The sequence below is a fragment of the Diabrotica virgifera genome, chromosome 8 (assembly GCF_917563875.1).
Source record: "Diabrotica virgifera virgifera chromosome 8, PGI_DIABVI_V3a".
Taxonomy (NCBI): domain Eukaryota; kingdom Metazoa; phylum Arthropoda; class Insecta; order Coleoptera; family Chrysomelidae; genus Diabrotica; species Diabrotica virgifera.
The window spans coordinates 46,029,440-46,047,427 of record NC_065450.1 but is presented as its reverse complement, the minus strand read 5'-3'; the positions used below and the strand labels follow the sequence as shown (position 1 = coordinate 46,047,427).

General features: G+C 32.3%; 1 protein-coding gene across 4 annotated transcripts in view; it reads left to right on the top strand.

Annotated features, from left to right (window-relative positions):
* LOC126889941 (ATP-dependent translocase ABCB1-like) overlaps positions 1-17,988 on the top strand; it is a 341,038-nt gene that overhangs the window by 221,322 nt on the left and 101,728 nt on the right. For all 4 annotated transcript variants that reach the window (XM_050658693.1, XM_050658694.1, XM_050658691.1 and 1 more), the window contains exons 2-4: positions 6,522-6,583; positions 8,538-8,598; positions 11,912-12,208. In XM_050658693.1, coding sequence (XP_050514650.1) covers positions 6,528-6,583; positions 8,538-8,598; positions 11,912-12,208 — 414 coding nt within the window. In that variant the 5' untranslated portion in view covers positions 6,522-6,527. The remainder of the gene's footprint in view (positions 1-6,521; positions 6,584-8,537; positions 8,599-11,911; positions 12,209-17,988) is intronic.

The window sequence follows — 17,988 nt, the reverse complement described above, 5'->3', positions numbered from 1 at the left end:
CGGGAAAACTATGCATTTTTCGAGGACAGCTTGTTCAATCTAATTTAAAGTACTTAAAAATGTCTATCTCCAGAAATAAAAAAAGTATCTAACTCAAAAATCAAGTGACTTGTATTGAAAATAATGTCAGACCCCATTTTTTTCAGGAAAAAGTGATCGCAGGCAACCCCCTAATCACCACCCTAATTAAAATTAGTCATTAACCTTATCTGGTCTTTTTTATTTAGGTATTATTAATGGATTCTAGAAGTTTGACTGGCTAAATTTAGTTAAAAGCGAATAAAACGAATTTTTGTAGTTTGTAAAAAATGGCCTTTTCTTCAGAATAGCAAGATTAACATCAGAGATACGAAAAAATATTTAAATATGAAATTATATCTTTTTTAATTCCCAAGAATCTCATTAAAAAAAATTTACGGCAAAAATTGAGCGAGCTATTGACAATTAAAACTTTTAATAACACGCAAAAACCACCTTTAACAAGCCTTTCAAAATCACCTCTTTTTGCGACTGAGGATTTTAAAAAGACTTAATATTAATATTCTTATATATCTTGTGAAAACCTACAAAATGATTTTTTACCAAACTTTCTAAGATAAAAAATTAAAAAGTTAATGTTAAGAAATAAATTTATTCAAAAAAAAAAAGGAGAAATCCAATTGGAAGCATAATAATGTAAGTTGGCGGTGTTTTTAGTCATTGGCCTTATTCATTCTTATTTAGTTATGTATTATTAATAGATTCTAGAAGTTTGACTGGCTTATAATGATTAGTTTTGAAAAAACTGGAGTTAAAAGCGAATAACAATTTTTTTTAAATTGGTAAAAAATTAGTATCAGAGATACGAAAAAATGTTTTAATATAAAATTGTAGGTTATTTAATTCCCAAGAACTTGGTTTAAACAAAATTTTTCTACGACGAAAATTGAGTGAATCGTAAATGAGTGTATCGAAAAACATTAATTTTTTCTATACAAACTAACACTTTCGATAGCGAATAAATCGAAAACTATTAATTTTTTTTTAATGTATAAAACATTTTTTGCTTAGAATGAATGAGATGGGGTGACAACCACCCCCATGGTAAAAGCGCCTTTCGGCATCATATAGATTTTGATTCTTGGACTATCCACTACTTATTCTCAAATTTTCAAGCAAATCGATCCATTCTGTAAAAATTGCGAGGTGAAAAGCTTCGGTTCCTGGCCTATATTTCATAAATGGGAATTTAAATAGAAAATACCGATTTTTACTGAATTTAGCTGTTAAAATAAAGCGAAAAGGTATTTTGAAAATTTACAAGATAACTGTAGAAACATGAAGCCCCAAAAAATCGTAATTGAAGTAGTGAGTAGTGCATAGAATTACATAAATATGCGGTTTAGCAGTAGTCTATTCACCATGGTAAATGAGATTGCAATTATAGTTTGACAGGTGGCAATGTATAGTTTGTTTAGGCTTATACGAGAGGTTATAGACATTATGGAATAAATTCATTTTCTCGAGATTCCTAAAGTTAAAAAGTTAGATTATACTTATTATGGCTCTTTGTATTTAAATTCTTGATGTCGGTTGACTATTGGTTCTGTGAGGGACTCTGGGCTCCGATATTGTGGCCACCAGGTCTACTGTAGTCATCTGCAGATGGTGAGTGTAGCTCAGTTGATGCATCTCCGGCGATGGAGGCTTCAGACTCAGGAAGTAATCCCGACGAGAGAAATGTTACTCAATTCTTGTCCAAAAAAAAACCAAATGAACGTTGTTGAAAAATAAAATGAAGTTACCAGGCTAAAGGGGCCTTAAGTAGTCACAAAAATTATATAAAAGCATATATGTATCTTGAGAGGGACTGATAACAGAGTCGGTGGGAGCTTGACATTGACATGGAACGTGTGACAGAAGCATAGAACACAAGTGGCTTATGATAGAATCAGATGTTTCTATTACAAATGGAGACGGAACCAGCAAAAACAAATACAAGAAGTTAAGAAATTAATTAATTATGTATTAAAGAAGTTAGAATAATAATTATTTGAAAATAAATTAACAAATATGTGAAGTTTATAACGTTACAAAGTGTAGTTTTGTTTATTGCTGAAAAGAGGTAATAATGTGATTAAGTCATTAGATACACGTCAGTGAGCCTTCAAGAATTTGAAAAATATGAGAAAATTTATTTTTATTTTTAAAAATATGATAATCGGGATAACCCTTCCAAACATGTCTAACGAAGATAAAATAAAACCAAGAATGAATTCAAAAACACAAGAATAAATGAAAAACTAGTAAAATAATCAGCATAAAGTAATAGACTCACAGAGTGATAAAAACGCAAAGATTATGGTTATATAAAACGAAATAGGTGGAAGAAAATAAAAATAATGTAAATATACGATATAATATAAAAGTGTCACAAATAGAAAAAAAAAAGAAAGTGTGTGTACACTTCGCGTCAAAAAAAACTGGTACAACTCTTATAACCGAAAATCGTGTTTTTCAAGTTGTGTAAGTTGATCTTGTCACAAGTGTCATTCTAATTTCTAGGGCAACGTTGCCAGTTCAACGAAAATATTATATCCAACTAGGTAAAAACGGGGCTGTGCGACAGACCGCATTTTTTAAGATACCTACTAAAAACTAAAACAATTGTAATTTTCCGTCATCTCAATTAAATATCCATACATTGATTCGTGTTTATTATAATTTATGAAAATATTTCAATTCAAAAATATTGACAGATAATAAATCTTGACATGACTTTAAATTATTATGTTTAACGTCAAATCGAGAGGTGTGATTGGTTTCTCGTAAATTGTAGGACAAAATTGCATTAAGTTGTGTAGAATAAATAAAACACACTGGAAAAATTAAAAATTTAATTTGAAATTAATACAAAATGAAAAACTTTTACAGTGAACAAGTGTGGAATTTAAATATATAGTATTTTTACTACAAAAGCGATATTACGTAGGTCAAAATTTTTGACGTAAGGGAACTGTCAAAACATTAGAATGTGACTTTTCCTATAATAAACATGGCAATAATAAAAAGTCACATTCTAATGTTTTGACAGTTCTCTTACTACGTAATATCGCTTTTGTAGTAAAAATACTATATGTACCTATTACAATTCGAAATATACATTGTAAACGTTATTTTTTTGTATTTAGATTTAGTGCAATTCCGTTATCTGTGATGGCAACAACGACGTCATTCACGAACAATAATTGTCAGTCTGAACACAGGTTTACATTGGGAAAAAAAAAGTGTACCTACCAGTTTTATATGACGCGAAGTGTACTTTGTACGCACGTAAGAAGTTATACTTCTATTACATGATTTCAACGAAACAAATACACTTAAAACAGTTTATTTGTATTTTATTTAATTATAAAACTAATTTTGATATTACTACTTTAAAAAAAAATTATTATAACAATACTGAAAATTAAAAAAAGGAATAAGAATCGTCCGGGTCCGGATTTGAACCCGGGACCTCCGCGATCGGTAGTCGAATGCTCTACCAATAACCCATCAGGGCTTTGTTTACACGACTTCTCGGACGTAATTACAAATACTGTGTCAAATATATATCAAGTAGAGTATAAAAATATAAAAATGTTTAATACTTATTATCTTACTCCCGATGAAGACAAATCCAAAGACACAAAAATTATAATAAATATGTTTACTAAAAACACTAATATATTATTTTCAAACCTTATTTGCGCTGATACATACTTAACTTGGAAGATTTAGCAACTAAACGCCATACTGTCTGTGTGCGCATGCGCCCAGGATAATAAAAATTCACTCTCAATCGCGCCTAAAGAAGTATAACTTCAAAAAATGGAAAAAAAATTGTAGAAAACAATAAATTTGTAGATAAAAAATATTTTATCTCCTTAGTTTACGTAGTTTATTTCAAGTGCTGAAATGTTGATCTAGATATGAGATTATTTTACTACAGGTGCCTAAAGTGGTTTTAATTATAAAAAAAATGTTTACATTTAATTTTTTTCAATCGAATGAGCACTGCGTCATTGAATTATTATACGCTTTTTTGCATTCCTATTTTCTTCCTTTAAAATTCAAGAAATTATTGTCAAGCGTAGATTCGACACTGTATCATATCAGTTATTAATATCTATCATTAAATTAACTTAATGTCCGACTGGTCTATTATTTGACAAATAATGACATTATTTCGAAGTCTATTAAGTACGATATAACGCCCAAGGGCGTGTTGTTGAAAAATAACGCCCTAGGGCCTATTAAATTTAAATAACGAGTTAAATACTGTCAAGTTGACAAATAAAACTCTTAGGGCCGGTTGTTCGAACGCTAATCAACAATGATCATTATCAAATAATTAATTACTGTCAATGTCAATTGTTAAAACATAATTAATTACAATTCTGAGACTATAATCAATTAATATAACAATAATTATTAACATAATTAATAATAAATCTCATAATTGTAATTAATTATGTTTTCAGCAACCCAAACAAAGTTGACATTGACAGTTTTGGTGACAGTAATTAAATATTTAATAATGATCATTGTTGATTAGCGTGCGAACAACCGGCCCTAAGTAAAACTATGGTTACCACAATTACGTTACGACTATTTCTGGTAAATGTACTTATTTGTAAACTAATTAATTCAAAATTCATTCAAATTTTTTGCATATAAAGAATAATTTAGTCGGGCATTAAACGTTGAAGAGACCACGGGTATTATAATAATAACGCTTTCGGTCAACGATACCTCGGGCCGAAGGCCCTCGATCTATACACCATTGACCTCAACACCTCAAGCGTTATTATCCTTATAATACCCTTGGTACCTTAATAACTATAATAGTTTAATTTCTTATTAATATTCCATATCACTTGAGTTTAATACAGATAAAAATCAGCTGAATCATAGATACCGATAATGAAACATTAAATGATTTCATTGTAAATGACGTATTGTAACTAGTCAGCAAGTTATACAGTGATGAGCGCGCTAATAACCGGTAAAATAATGCAAAAGATGGAAAACATATGAAGTTGTGAAGTGAAAAGAAATGAAACTAATAGAGCTGGGAAATTTAGCGATAAAAATTTATAAATTTACATTCTATTAATTGTTTTCCACCTTTAGACGTATCGGACGAGTTTGGCAACTGCCACTGTGACAGTGACAATTTTAGTTGACATACTCCTCTGATACGTCTAAAGGTGGGAAACACTGAATAGAATATAAATTTATAGCTTTTTATCGCTAAATTTCCCAACTCTACTAGTTTCATTTATTTTTATCTCACAACTTAATATGTTTTTCATATTTTGCATTATTTGGCCGGTTATTAGCGCACTCATCACTGTATATTTTTCATTGAATATAAAAAATTAACAGAAAGCTTACTACTTATTTAGTTTTTTAATGTTTTTATTTGTTGTAAGCAGCTCAAGTATAACACTTATAATTATTGTTATATCAATTTTCTCAAAAATTTTCCACTAAGATTTCACTATTTGTCAAATCTAAAGCAAGTGATTTAAATTCAGCAATTTATAATTAATAGAATATACAGGGTGTAAAAAAAACCTAGTCATAAATTAAATCACATATCCTGGGACCAAAAATAGTTTGACTGAACCTAACTTACCTTAGTACAAATATGCACATAAAAACTTACCGCCCTTTGAAGTTGCAAAATAAAAATCTATTTTTTTCAATATACCTATCGAAAACTATCAGAGATTTTTTATTTAAAATGGATAAGTTGCATACTTATGGCAGGAATTTCTTAAAAAAAATAATAGTGAAATTTTTGCACCCCATAAAAATTTTATCGGGTTTTGTTCCCTTAAACCCCACCAAATATTTATGTAAGTTCCAATTAATTTATTTTTGTGCTACCGTTAGTTAAACACAATGTTTTTAAAACTTTTTGCCTCTTAGTACTTTTTCGATAAGCCAGTTTTTATTGAGATATTTTGAACATTTGTAAAATACACCACATGTTTTTAAATGGATTATAGAATATTATTTTCATAATATTATTACCAGGTATCTATTTTCTTTTGGCTTTCTCTTCATTGGCCCTTAGACTTTAGACCGGCTTGTGCCTCTAATCTAATGTGTTAAAATTTTCGTTTACATCATGTTTACATTGTTGACCGTATTTCCGACAATGTCAATGTCACCCGCGTATGCTTGTAGTAATTTTGGTCCATTGATATGTTCTAATTTGTGCTGTTGCTATAACTTTCTCCAGGATCATACTAAAAGCGCGTCTCCTTTTATGTTAAATATTAAAGTATAAATGAAATGAGTACAATTAGTAAAAAAACCTCATGAAAAAGATGCTTGCAGATAATACAAAACATACTAATTACTGATCAATCAATCCACATTTGCTAGTTATTATGATAATTAGGAAAACAGGTAAAATATTTTATTAAAAAATTTTTTTAGCCAATATCCTAACAGTCAAATACTATATAAAAGATGTTTGATTTCAGATTACAATGACAGAAGAAAAAAAACATAGTATAAAGGATAAAGAGAAAATTGGTATTGATGCGTAAGTACCTTTTAAAACTTATACTTTTAATTTTGAAATGTTAGTGCAGTCACTGAAGGTTTTCACCTCAGATTTCGTTGAACCTCCATCGATTTTCATGAAAATTGGTGAGTAATTAGAGAATACCTCAAGAAACAAAGGTGACATGATGCCAACTTGCGCTTTTACCCTGGGGGTGGATGCCACCCCTTCTCGGAGGTGAAAATTATTTTATTAAAAATAATACCATAAGTCGATAGAGGGACAAATTATAAGCAAAATTTGTTATATAAAGTTATTAAAATAAATCAGCACTTTTTGAGTTATTAAAGACCAAAGATTTTATTTGTTCGTAAAAAATGCATGTTTTAAATCGGTTTTTCACGTATAAATCAAAAACTATAAGCTTTTACAAAAAAGTTATTATTACTGAAATTGAAGATAATAAAAAATTGAGTACATTTCTTACAAAAATAACTAAACTAATGTTAGTTCAAAGTGAGTTATTGGCAATTGAATGTGTATTTTTTTTCGACGAGTACTCAAATCTAAGTATTCAAGCTTAAATAACGGAAAAACGATGCAATATATAAAATATTTCTGCTAAACATTTGCCAAAGTACTTCGGAATACCTATCAAATGAGCTTCAGAACAAGGTAATATCGTCAAAATTAAGCAAGTTAAAATGAAAATAAAAGAACCGTTTCGAATTTTTTAGGAAAAAGTGAAATATTAAACATACGCCATTTCCACAAAAATTAAAATTTGTAGTAATCCTTACAAAAACTTTTTTATATTAGCATAAGTAATGTGTTCGATAATTTTGACCGGTTTAGAATGCATATTTTTGAAAAAAAGATATATTTTAAAAATCATAATTTAAAAAATAATTTTTAAAATCATAATTTTTAAAATTATTGTTATTTTTATATTCTTTTGATAATAACTCCAAAAATACTCAATATACGTAAAAATTATATATAACCAAATTTTAGTTTTTTCTATGCTAAATATTTTACCTGTTTTATTATTTCTATAGGGTAAAAAATAACCGAGATAGAAACGTTTAAATCTTAAATTTTGCTGTGGGAGCCATGCAACCGGGGTCATTTAACCTTTTATTTTTAAAAAAGTAAGGGGTTTTAAAGATTAGGTTTAACTAGCTTAAATAGCACTTGGAATTAGCTTTCAAACAATTTTTAGATAAACCTGATATCGTAAACACGAACGGAGTTATTAAAAACAAAAACAATAACATTTTTTGGAAAAATTTGTAAAAGATAAATTTTAAAAAAAATTTGGAGCATAAATTTTAACGCTATCAACATGTTCGGGGGCTCATTTAATAGATATTTTTAAGAAATTTGACAAATGTTTAATAAGTTTATGCTATAAAATACATAAATTTCCCGTTATTTCAGCTTGAATACTTTTTCAGTTTTTTACTCGCCGAAAAAAGTATATATTCAATTACCTATAACTCACTTTTAGTTAACACTAAAAGGTTTTTGTAGTAACGGTTTTATTTCATTTTTTATTAGCTTCAATTTTGATAAGAATAACTTTTTTGTAAAACTTACACTTTTTGAGTTATTTATGAAAAATTGGTTAAAACCATACATTTTTCTTAAGAAAAATTAAAATCTTTGATCTTTAATAACTCAAAAAGTTTTGATTTATTTTAATAACTTTATATAACAAATTTTGCTTGAAATTTGCCCGTCTATCGAATTATGGGGTTATTTTTAATAAAATAATTTTCACCCACGAGAAGGGGTGGTATCCACCCCCAGGGTAAAGCGCAAGTTGGCATCATGTCACCTTTGTTTCTTGAGGTATTCTCTAATTACTCACCAATTTTCATGAAAATCGATGGAGGTTCAACGAAATCGGAGGTAATAGCTCATATCCACCTTCAGTGACTCCACTATGTAATTTCCAATATAATTTAATACATCCTCTGTCCATTTTCAGCCAATTTGTTAATAGTGAAGAACCAAAGGAAAAAATTAAGAATGTATCTTTTCCTCAGATGGTAAGCAATGTTTAGTTTCCTATAATTATTATAATTGAAAAGCAACATGGTATTTAAATTATTACACATAAGACATTATTACACATAAGAGTGTCTAACTATGCTCTGTTTTTAAACCAGGAGGAGTAATTCAAACTTACCGCGCAGTGATGCTTGTTTGCAATAATTGGTATAAATTTTATAAATTTTATAACCTATAAGACGAAGCTTTGAAGATGACATGTGCCATGCCGAAAATAATTACAGTCGGAAAAATGAAAGAATAGGACTTTTCATTCACAGTCATTTGTTTCGAGCTTCTGTCATGTGTCACATAATATTAATATATCTACGTCATACGTTATTGATATAACCAATGATACAAACCAAAGACGTATGACGTAGATATATTAATATTATGTGACACATGACAGAATCTCGAAACAAATGACAATCGATGAAAAACCCTATACCCATGAACGATCACGTCAATCACATATTTTGTATTTGCTGTTCTTTTTTCATAAATAACAAACGAGAGAGATAGATTATTAATAATCTGAATAATATGTGATTGATGTGGTCGTTCATGGGTATTCTTTCATTTTTCCGACTGTAGCCGATTTTAATAGATAATTTTACACTATCACAGTTAGGTATAGAAAATACACCTGATGCTAATTTGACCTGTACTTTATTATTTGTCTGTTACGATAAATAGTGAAACACTAGTATACATATACCTACCAATGTCATATATGTATTTGGCAAATTGAAAGAATGTTGGCACTAACAATGATCATTTTTCAGTGCGTAACAAATGATAGGAAAAAGGTAATTTCGTGATAATACACATTTATGACATTTATTCTAACATGACATTTTAGTTAAATCTGACAGTTGTCACATTTTATTTTCAATTTGGAATAAAAACAAATCAAAAGTGTTTCTTGCATTTATAAAATGGTATTTTCTTTGATTTGTATAGTCTTTTAAATTGTTCAGATTATATTCGTAGATATAATATATAATTCGCAAATTATTTTATTTTCAATTATAATGCCATCTATTGACAACTAGAATAAATGTTATAAATGTCACCGACGAAATGTAATCACCGACGTGAGTTTTCTTCTGTCACATACAATTTAATGCGTTAGAAAGAAATCGAAAAACTGTGACGCACTGAAAGATGATCATGAGAAATACTGTACAAATGTGTCACTTAGGTCCGGTTTCACCAACAACAAATAAATCAATGAATATTCGTCGAATAAAATTTATTAGACGTGTATATTTATATTCTGTTTCAATATAATTTTGATAATTTAAAGTTAAACTGGCGAATTTGCTTTCTTCTTAATATTTACAGCGAGATTAACTTACCAATTTATTCGAAGAGTAAGTATTTATTTGATAAATACATAAAATAAGTCTCATTTGACGTTAGTAAAATGGAGAAATGTCAGTTTATTGGTCGAATAACTTTATTTATAGGATAAACTTCTATTTGTCGTTGGTGAAACCGGCCCTTAGGGTTTAAAATTAAAAGTGCAAAAAGTTGGGACACCTAGGATATTAAAGCACCCTATGTAACGCACAGCTGAATGTAGCTGAATTTTTATGTTTGTGCGTCACAGTGTTGCCATGCTGTTTTCTATATCTTTCTTTCATAATTTCAGTCAATGTTAAATGTACCTACAAGAATAATAGAATAATACCGTTTACTTCTCCGTCATTATACTAGGTAAATGACAAATGAGGTGTCAAATGAAAGCTTATAATCCAAGGATAGTACTAAATGTGAGAAATTAGACCTAGATTGCCTGTTCCTCAAAAAATAAGCGTTATATTGGGGATTTCTAATGTTGACATTAAAAGTTGCACTATTTTTTTTTTCTATAAAACATTTTGATCTAAAACTTACCAGAAAACTTCTTTGTACTCTTTAATTTAAAATAAACGTGATTGAGAAGCTAAATTTAAAACTTCGTCACACAACTTTTGCGATTAAACTTTGCAATGCACAAATCCGCACCTTTTTCTTTGAAAAATGCATAACCTTTATCATGATAAGAATAAAAACTTGAGGTAGATACCTTTGTCTTCAGAAATGTTACAGCTATATAGTGTAAAAATTTCAGAAAAAAAATATTAAAATGGAACAGAGTTGTAGCGAGGTAAACGCAAAAAACGTGATTTCTTTTTTTTATTTTTAGGTTAAATTTGCGATTTTGACAATGTTCCCCCACGTAAAACTCAAAATAAACTTCATTTTCGTTTTCAGCACCCTCGAAAATATAAAGTATGAATAAAATTAGCTATTCATTCCTCTGTGGTCAGTATCTCGAAAACTAAGCGCTTTTTTGAGGGTGCCACACTCGTGTATAATATTACAAAAATTGTAACGTGATAACATGAAAAAATAGAGGATACGGCAATGATGTCACAAGTGATGGTCGGATCGAACGCCAAAATCTACACACACATATTAGGGTGCTTTAATATCCAAGATGTCCAAAAGTTGTATATATCAGAAACTGATATGGATATGGAGGAAACGCAGTTTGGGTCCCGTAAAGGAGTCAGTACACGAGAAATTCTCTTTATGTTCAATGGACTAATTCAGAGATACGTGAATGTACATCCTGAATCATAAATTAAGTATAATAAGCGTTTGATCACAAAAAAAGTTTATGAAAGTCTTGAAAGCAAAAAAATAAACTACATAACATCTATCTAAGCAACCCTATACATCCATCCTTGAATATAGGCCTTTTCTTCCATCTTCCATTCCTCTCTATCTTGAGCAATTTGGATCCATTTTGACCCAGCGTGTTTCTTCGGGTCATCTGACCATCGCATTTGTGGTCTGTCCCTTTTTCGTTTGTGGTTTCACGGTTTCCAATGTATATGTATAATCGTCTTAGCCCATCTTTCATCCTTCTGCCTTAGGGTACATCCTGCGAACTTTCATTTAAGTTTTGCGACTTGGGTTGAGACATCTTTCACTTTTGTTTTTTTACGGATCCATTCGTTTCTTTTCCTGTCTGATCGTTTAATGTTCAGCATTTGTCTTTCCGTATATCTTTCCATGGATCTTTCCATGGATCTGATATGTAGATGCCTCGTAGAAGAGTAATTGTCGACATACAACTTATTAAAAAGTAGATGCACGGCCAAAGCCTTTGTTTTTAGTGAGAAAACCCTTTCAAATATTAAAATTATAAAAAGTAATGGCTACCCAATGGTACCAGGAACAGCTAATAACAGCTGTTTTTAACAGTTTCTTGCCACTTATTATTATCATTAATATAAAATCTTTTGGTTCTAGTTTAGGTATGCAAGTACTTATGATAAATTTTTAATGGTAGTAGGACTTATATCGGCAACTGGAACAGGAGTCTTACAACCCCTAAATACGATTCTCTTTGGTAGCCTCACAGGAGATATCATTGCATATGCTACGTCGATACAGATAAATTTACCTGCCGATCAGAAGAAAATAGCAGAAGACAATTTTTTTGATGGTATCCGATATTTTGCCCTAATGAATTCTCTGATCGGAATAGGAATGTTTGTGTTCAGTTACCTAGCAACAGTCACTTTTAACTATTCTGCTATGAGACAGGTAAGATTCGTTTTAAGTTATAGAATGTTATTCTTGTTTGATTTTATGTTTATATACTTTTTTGTAGATGTATTATTATGAATTAGGTATATACTAAAATTATATTCCTGAGTATCGCTTGTACCATAACAGTTATGTAATGTATCACGAGAATATTTTCATAAACGAAACTAATGTCGACCGAGTAGACTAATATGCATATCTTGGAACAATGATCAACTCCACAAATGATTACTTCAAGGAAATCAAAATCAGAATAGTAATGCTAGAAAAGGCAAATTTTAACAGGTGCTATCAACCAAAATATACTGAGATATTTTGGACATATAACTAGAAGAAGAGAAGGCGTGGAACGAATGATAGTTTAAGGCAACGTAGAGGGCAGAAGTTCTAGAGGAAGATCTCCATTACGATGGTCGGACCAAATAAAGGACAGGACTGGTTACTCATTCTCCGAAGCAAAATAGCACGCGCAGGAGAGAGAGAATTGGACAGAAATAGTCAAACGACTTACATGACGTCACTACATCCTTAGGAAGAAGAAAAGATAGAGGAGGAGGAGGATGATGATTGCGGGATCTCATAATCATTTGCCAGCCGCTTTTTTATCGTAGAGGAATATGCCTACGTCTACGTTGTCGTTTGACACGGTAGGGCAGGGGTTGACTCCGCGGCAATTCCGGGGTATCAGTAGCTTCTCGGACTGGTAGCTTCCGAGACTTCTCGTTCGCCGAAGCATTCGGCCTAGGACAGTGTCAGAAACCACAGAGGATCTTGATTGTACAGCTTAGTTGCTGATGTGGACTGCGATGGAGATCGTAGAGCAATTCTGATACTTGCGGGTGCTCAGCGTAGCTTGTTGTTGTGAGCTTGGGTCGTAGGCTCACTGGTAGTTGTGCGGCATATCACCACAGGAACAAAATGGTCTTGGAATACATTTGACCATGTTATCTATTCCCTGTGGTCTCTTCAGAGGGCTTTGACGAGCCAAATCAAATAGTCTCTGCGTAAATTCAATTTTTCGGAAGGTTTCTACTGTTTCTCAGGTTGGACTGGAGAAGTACAGTCAAAAAGTTTAAGTATATATTCTCGAGAATACGTCCCTGTATGAGATCCTGAGCAAAACAGCCCTTTCTAACTTGAGAATACCCCATATATAGTTGAGTCCACGAGTCTTTACCCGTGCGTCATTAATACCTGTCGAGAAGAAACACATATTTGATAACTCAAATTTTAACCCGTAATAGGAGCAGTAGCTTTTTACTGTTACTTGCTGTTGCGTTTAGTAAATTTCAATTTCCGACTTATCATCGACTTATTTCGTATGCTATAAATGATGACGCACGGGTAAAGACTCGTGGACTCAACTGTACACGTTGTTGTGTGTTGATATGGGTATTTCAAGGTCAATTGGCCTATCATATAACTCGTAGAGGGTGTACAAGCAAATAAGGTTATTCGTCCATCTCCAACTCTTTGTTAACTGCTAGTTAACTTGCTACACAGTGAACTAGGAGTCGGACACATCCTTTTAGTACAAAGTCCGCTCACCAACGCAACTGCAACGCGGCGTAAAACGAAATGACTCACAACTAATCGCGATTCAACTGGCATGTCACTCATGTCAGTCGCAATGCAACCGTTGCACGCACATTTTATGGATTTTGAAGGGATTCTGTTGTGGCAATATTAACTATATATTATTATAATGATGGAACAAGACTTGTGCCTTAAATTAGTAGAGGCAATTGAAAAACATGCCTGATTGTACAATTATAATCTTCTTCTAAATTCTAGACTGACACTTTTCCTATAGTTTGTATCACTTTTGGCCGAAAGATTTCTACTAGTTTAGTGAAAAGTCGTCTTGACATTCGGTAAAATAACCGAAACTTCTTCTCGTCTTTCTCCAATTCCTTCGCGACTATAAAAGATCGTCTATTTTATTGTTCGCTATAAAATATGAGGATGAGTCAACCAATTTCCTTTCCTTTTAGTTTTTCTTGTGTACCAGGCCACTACTACGACATCGTCATCTGAACTGCTCCACATCTTGAACGTAATTGATTGCAATCAGTCGCTTAGTCGCTTCAGTGGACGAAAGACAAACGATGTGATTTATTGACATTAGTTAAATTGCAGTCAAATTGTAGTTGCGTTGCAGTGTTATACGAAGAGCCTCGTCTGCTACTAATAGCCCACGGTGACAGTGGCGTAGCTAGGGTGGGGCGGAGGGGGCGGTCCGCCCCGGGTGTCACCCTTTCGGGGGTGACACCCGAGAGGCACGATCACAAAACAATGAATCGTTAATTTGTAACTACTCACTTTACAATCAAAATACAATTCGAACTTATTTTGTGAACACCCGAAATCGAGAAAAGTTTAGGTCAAAGTGGATTTGAACCGTTAAAAGTAAAAAGAAGTTGATCTAAGTATTTACCTAACGAAATTCTCAAGAAGCTTGAAATAATTATTTATGGTTTAGATAATATGAAGTGCCGTTCACAGGAATACGATAATGCAGCTCTTATGAGCGGCGCCGGCGTACATGGAGGAATACAAGCTATTATTACAGCAACAAATAAAAAGGCCATTTCCTTTGGATGTATTGATCATTTAATTAATTTATGTAGCCAGCACTCTTTTTCACAAAAATAGATTTTTCGGAAGTGTAGAGGCGATTTTTAATTTTTTTTTCTGCTTCCACTAGCTGCTGGGAAGTGCTTATTAAACACAACAAAGCATCTGTTAAACGACTTTCCCCAACGAGTTGGAGTGCTCACTATGCTGCAGTTCTAGTATTGGCAACACATTTTGATAGTATTGTTGCTGCAATTGAGGAATTATGTCATCAACTAGAAAATTTAGATACCAGAGGTGCTGCACATAACCTTATGCCCGCTGTGTGTAATTTCATATTTGTTTGTTATCTTTTCTTTTGGAACGATGTACTAAGAGAAATACATTTTTGTCTGATTGAATTTCACAGTAAAGGTATAACCGTTGATCAATCAGCGACCAAATTATATTGAATATTGAGGGGTCTTTATATTGAAGAACAACGTAGTCATAAATATTATTGATGAAGCAATAGATTTTTCCACGAAAAAATATGAGGACGTCATTCCCACCGAAAAACGAATTCGACGTCAAAACCGAACGCATGGTGAGTTAGCTTTAGCTACCGATACAGGACTCACACTTCGAGTCGAACTTCAAAAGGATATGTTGGAATGGTCTGACCTATTCAATGTTGAACTCGAAACCAGATCAATGTCCATTCATGATGCGGCTTCATTGTTCGAGATTGTGCAGACACGCACTTTGCTTTTTACGAACAGTGAACAGTTGAAATTAGCTGTTTCAACATTTTGTGACTTTTACCATGAAGATGTATCGGAAGCAGATCTCCTGATAGAAATACCAAGGCTCAGAAAATATTTATAAGTGGCCAATACTACAGCCTCTAATCTAAATTCTAAATGGTTACCTGTACACATTTTAAAATTCATTGTGGAATGAGTTTTCATGGAATCCCTCAACAACTTTAATGGTTATATGGCATTAAAATTGTTTATAACAATTTGGGTATCGGTGGCTTCATGGGAGAGAAGTTTTAGTAAGCTAAAATTAATCAAAAATTACTTGCGAGCAACAGTGATGCAAACAAGGCTAAGGCTACGGCTCCACGGGCGAGAAATTGACGCTAGCAGCAGCAGTAAAATGAACTTAAGGTTCCGCGGAACGGAATGGGAATAGCCGAACTGAACCGACTACGCACAAGTCCTGTAGTCGGTACAGTTCGGCTATTCCTATTCCGTTCCGCGGAACCTTAAGTTCATTTTACTGCTACTGCTAGCGTCAATTTCTCGCCCGTGGAGCCGTAGCCTAAATAACCTCGGTTTATTAACTATGGAACATAAAGCAACACAAAACATGAATATAAAAAATGTATTTTCAGAGTTTGTCGCTAGTAAAGCTAGAAAAAAATTACTTTTTCGTACTTCCGGGCCTAAAGTGACAACTTCACTCCCTTGTGACAGGTACTAAAGTGTCACATTTAATCCCTCCGGGATTAAATATTGACGAAACTCCCGGAACGATTAAATCACAAACAAACGAATTTAAGGGATATTTTATTGAAAAATATAATTAATTAGAATGGTAATTAACGTTAATATTCAAATTAATATTGTGACAGTTCGTCATATTGACCAGTCTTTCCTGGGTTAATGCAGCAGGTAACTGACGAGTAACAGATAGGTCCTTTTCATATTGAACTGGTGTTTGTTTCGAAGATCCTGCGGAAACAGGAAGCGAGAATGAGGACTGTGGCATAACTATAGTGGACGAATCGGCGACTTGACCAAATATTTTATCTGAAATTTTTTGTTTATTTTTAATAGACGATTCAATATATCCCTCGGCCACGTTGGAGGATTTCCATCCTCCATGTCTCTTCAGCACGTCTATTGTTGCTCCCGAATCAGCTAACAAAGACGCAGATGTGCGTCTAAAACAATGTCCCGTATAAGACGTCGCATTTTCTAATTTCAAGAAAGCTGCTATTTGCCGTGGAATTGTACCAAACATGTTTTTTCCTACTACTCGCGTAGTACATTCTTTGTTGATGTATTGAACAAAAAATTTTGAATGAGTTGTCCCTGTCTTTCGCAATGCCACATATTTCCGAAATATCGCCACAAAACTGATGGCACTGTTTTCTGAATTTTTGATCACAAAATTTCGGTCAATTTTATTTTTGGTGTTTCTAATCGCAATTAGGAAGGAATCGCCCAAATCTCTCACATCGTCGATTTCTAAATCAACCAACTCTTTTCCACGACAAGCTCCCGCAACGCCCAAAATAAGTGCAACCTACAAAAAAATTGATTTCTTAAAATTTCTGAATATAAACAAATTTCCAAATTTACCTTAAGCATTAAATATTTATCATCCGGAGCCTCCCGTAAGAACTGATCTACCTGCTCAGACGTGAGAATTCTTGACTTCTTTGGCTTAAATCCCTCATTTCTTCTCTTCAAAAAAGCTAATAATTTTGGAAATTTACTTATATCAATATCTTCTCTAATGTTAATAACCGATTTCAGCATTGAGTAATGTGCCCAGAGAGTTGAGGCACAAACCGCTTTTGATTTATCATCGAAGTAGACTAACAGCGCATTTTCAGTAGGTTGTCTCACATTTTTTAAGCGGCACCACTTTTTAAAAGCATCGTACTGCTGCTCGTATAGTTTTCTAGATTTCGGTGGTAACAATTCTTCACCTACTTCGGCTGCTCTTTTATCAATATCAGATACACCTTCTTCACTCATGATACCAATAATTATCAATAACAATGTTTCTTTACAATGACACTAGTAATGACAATGTTTCTAAATTATAACTGTCACAACGCAATGTTACTATGGTAACTTATTTTAAAGACAGTTTATTAAATGAGTTGAAGAGAGAAAAAACTGATTGAAATTATTGAAATAATTAATAAAATCATACCGGAAGTACGAAAAGTATCGTATATACCTTGCGACTGAAGTACATTTAATCCTTCAGGTAAATTATGGCCCTCCCTGCGGTCGGGCCATAAACTTTACCTTCAGGATTAAATGTACTACTTCAGTCCCGCGGTATATAATGTACTATTAATTCATTCACACAATGTAAAACAAAAAATAAATAAACTGTTTTATAGGTACTATTTACTGCCATTTCATTAACTATAATTATTAATTTTTTCATTATTTAAAACATACGTATAT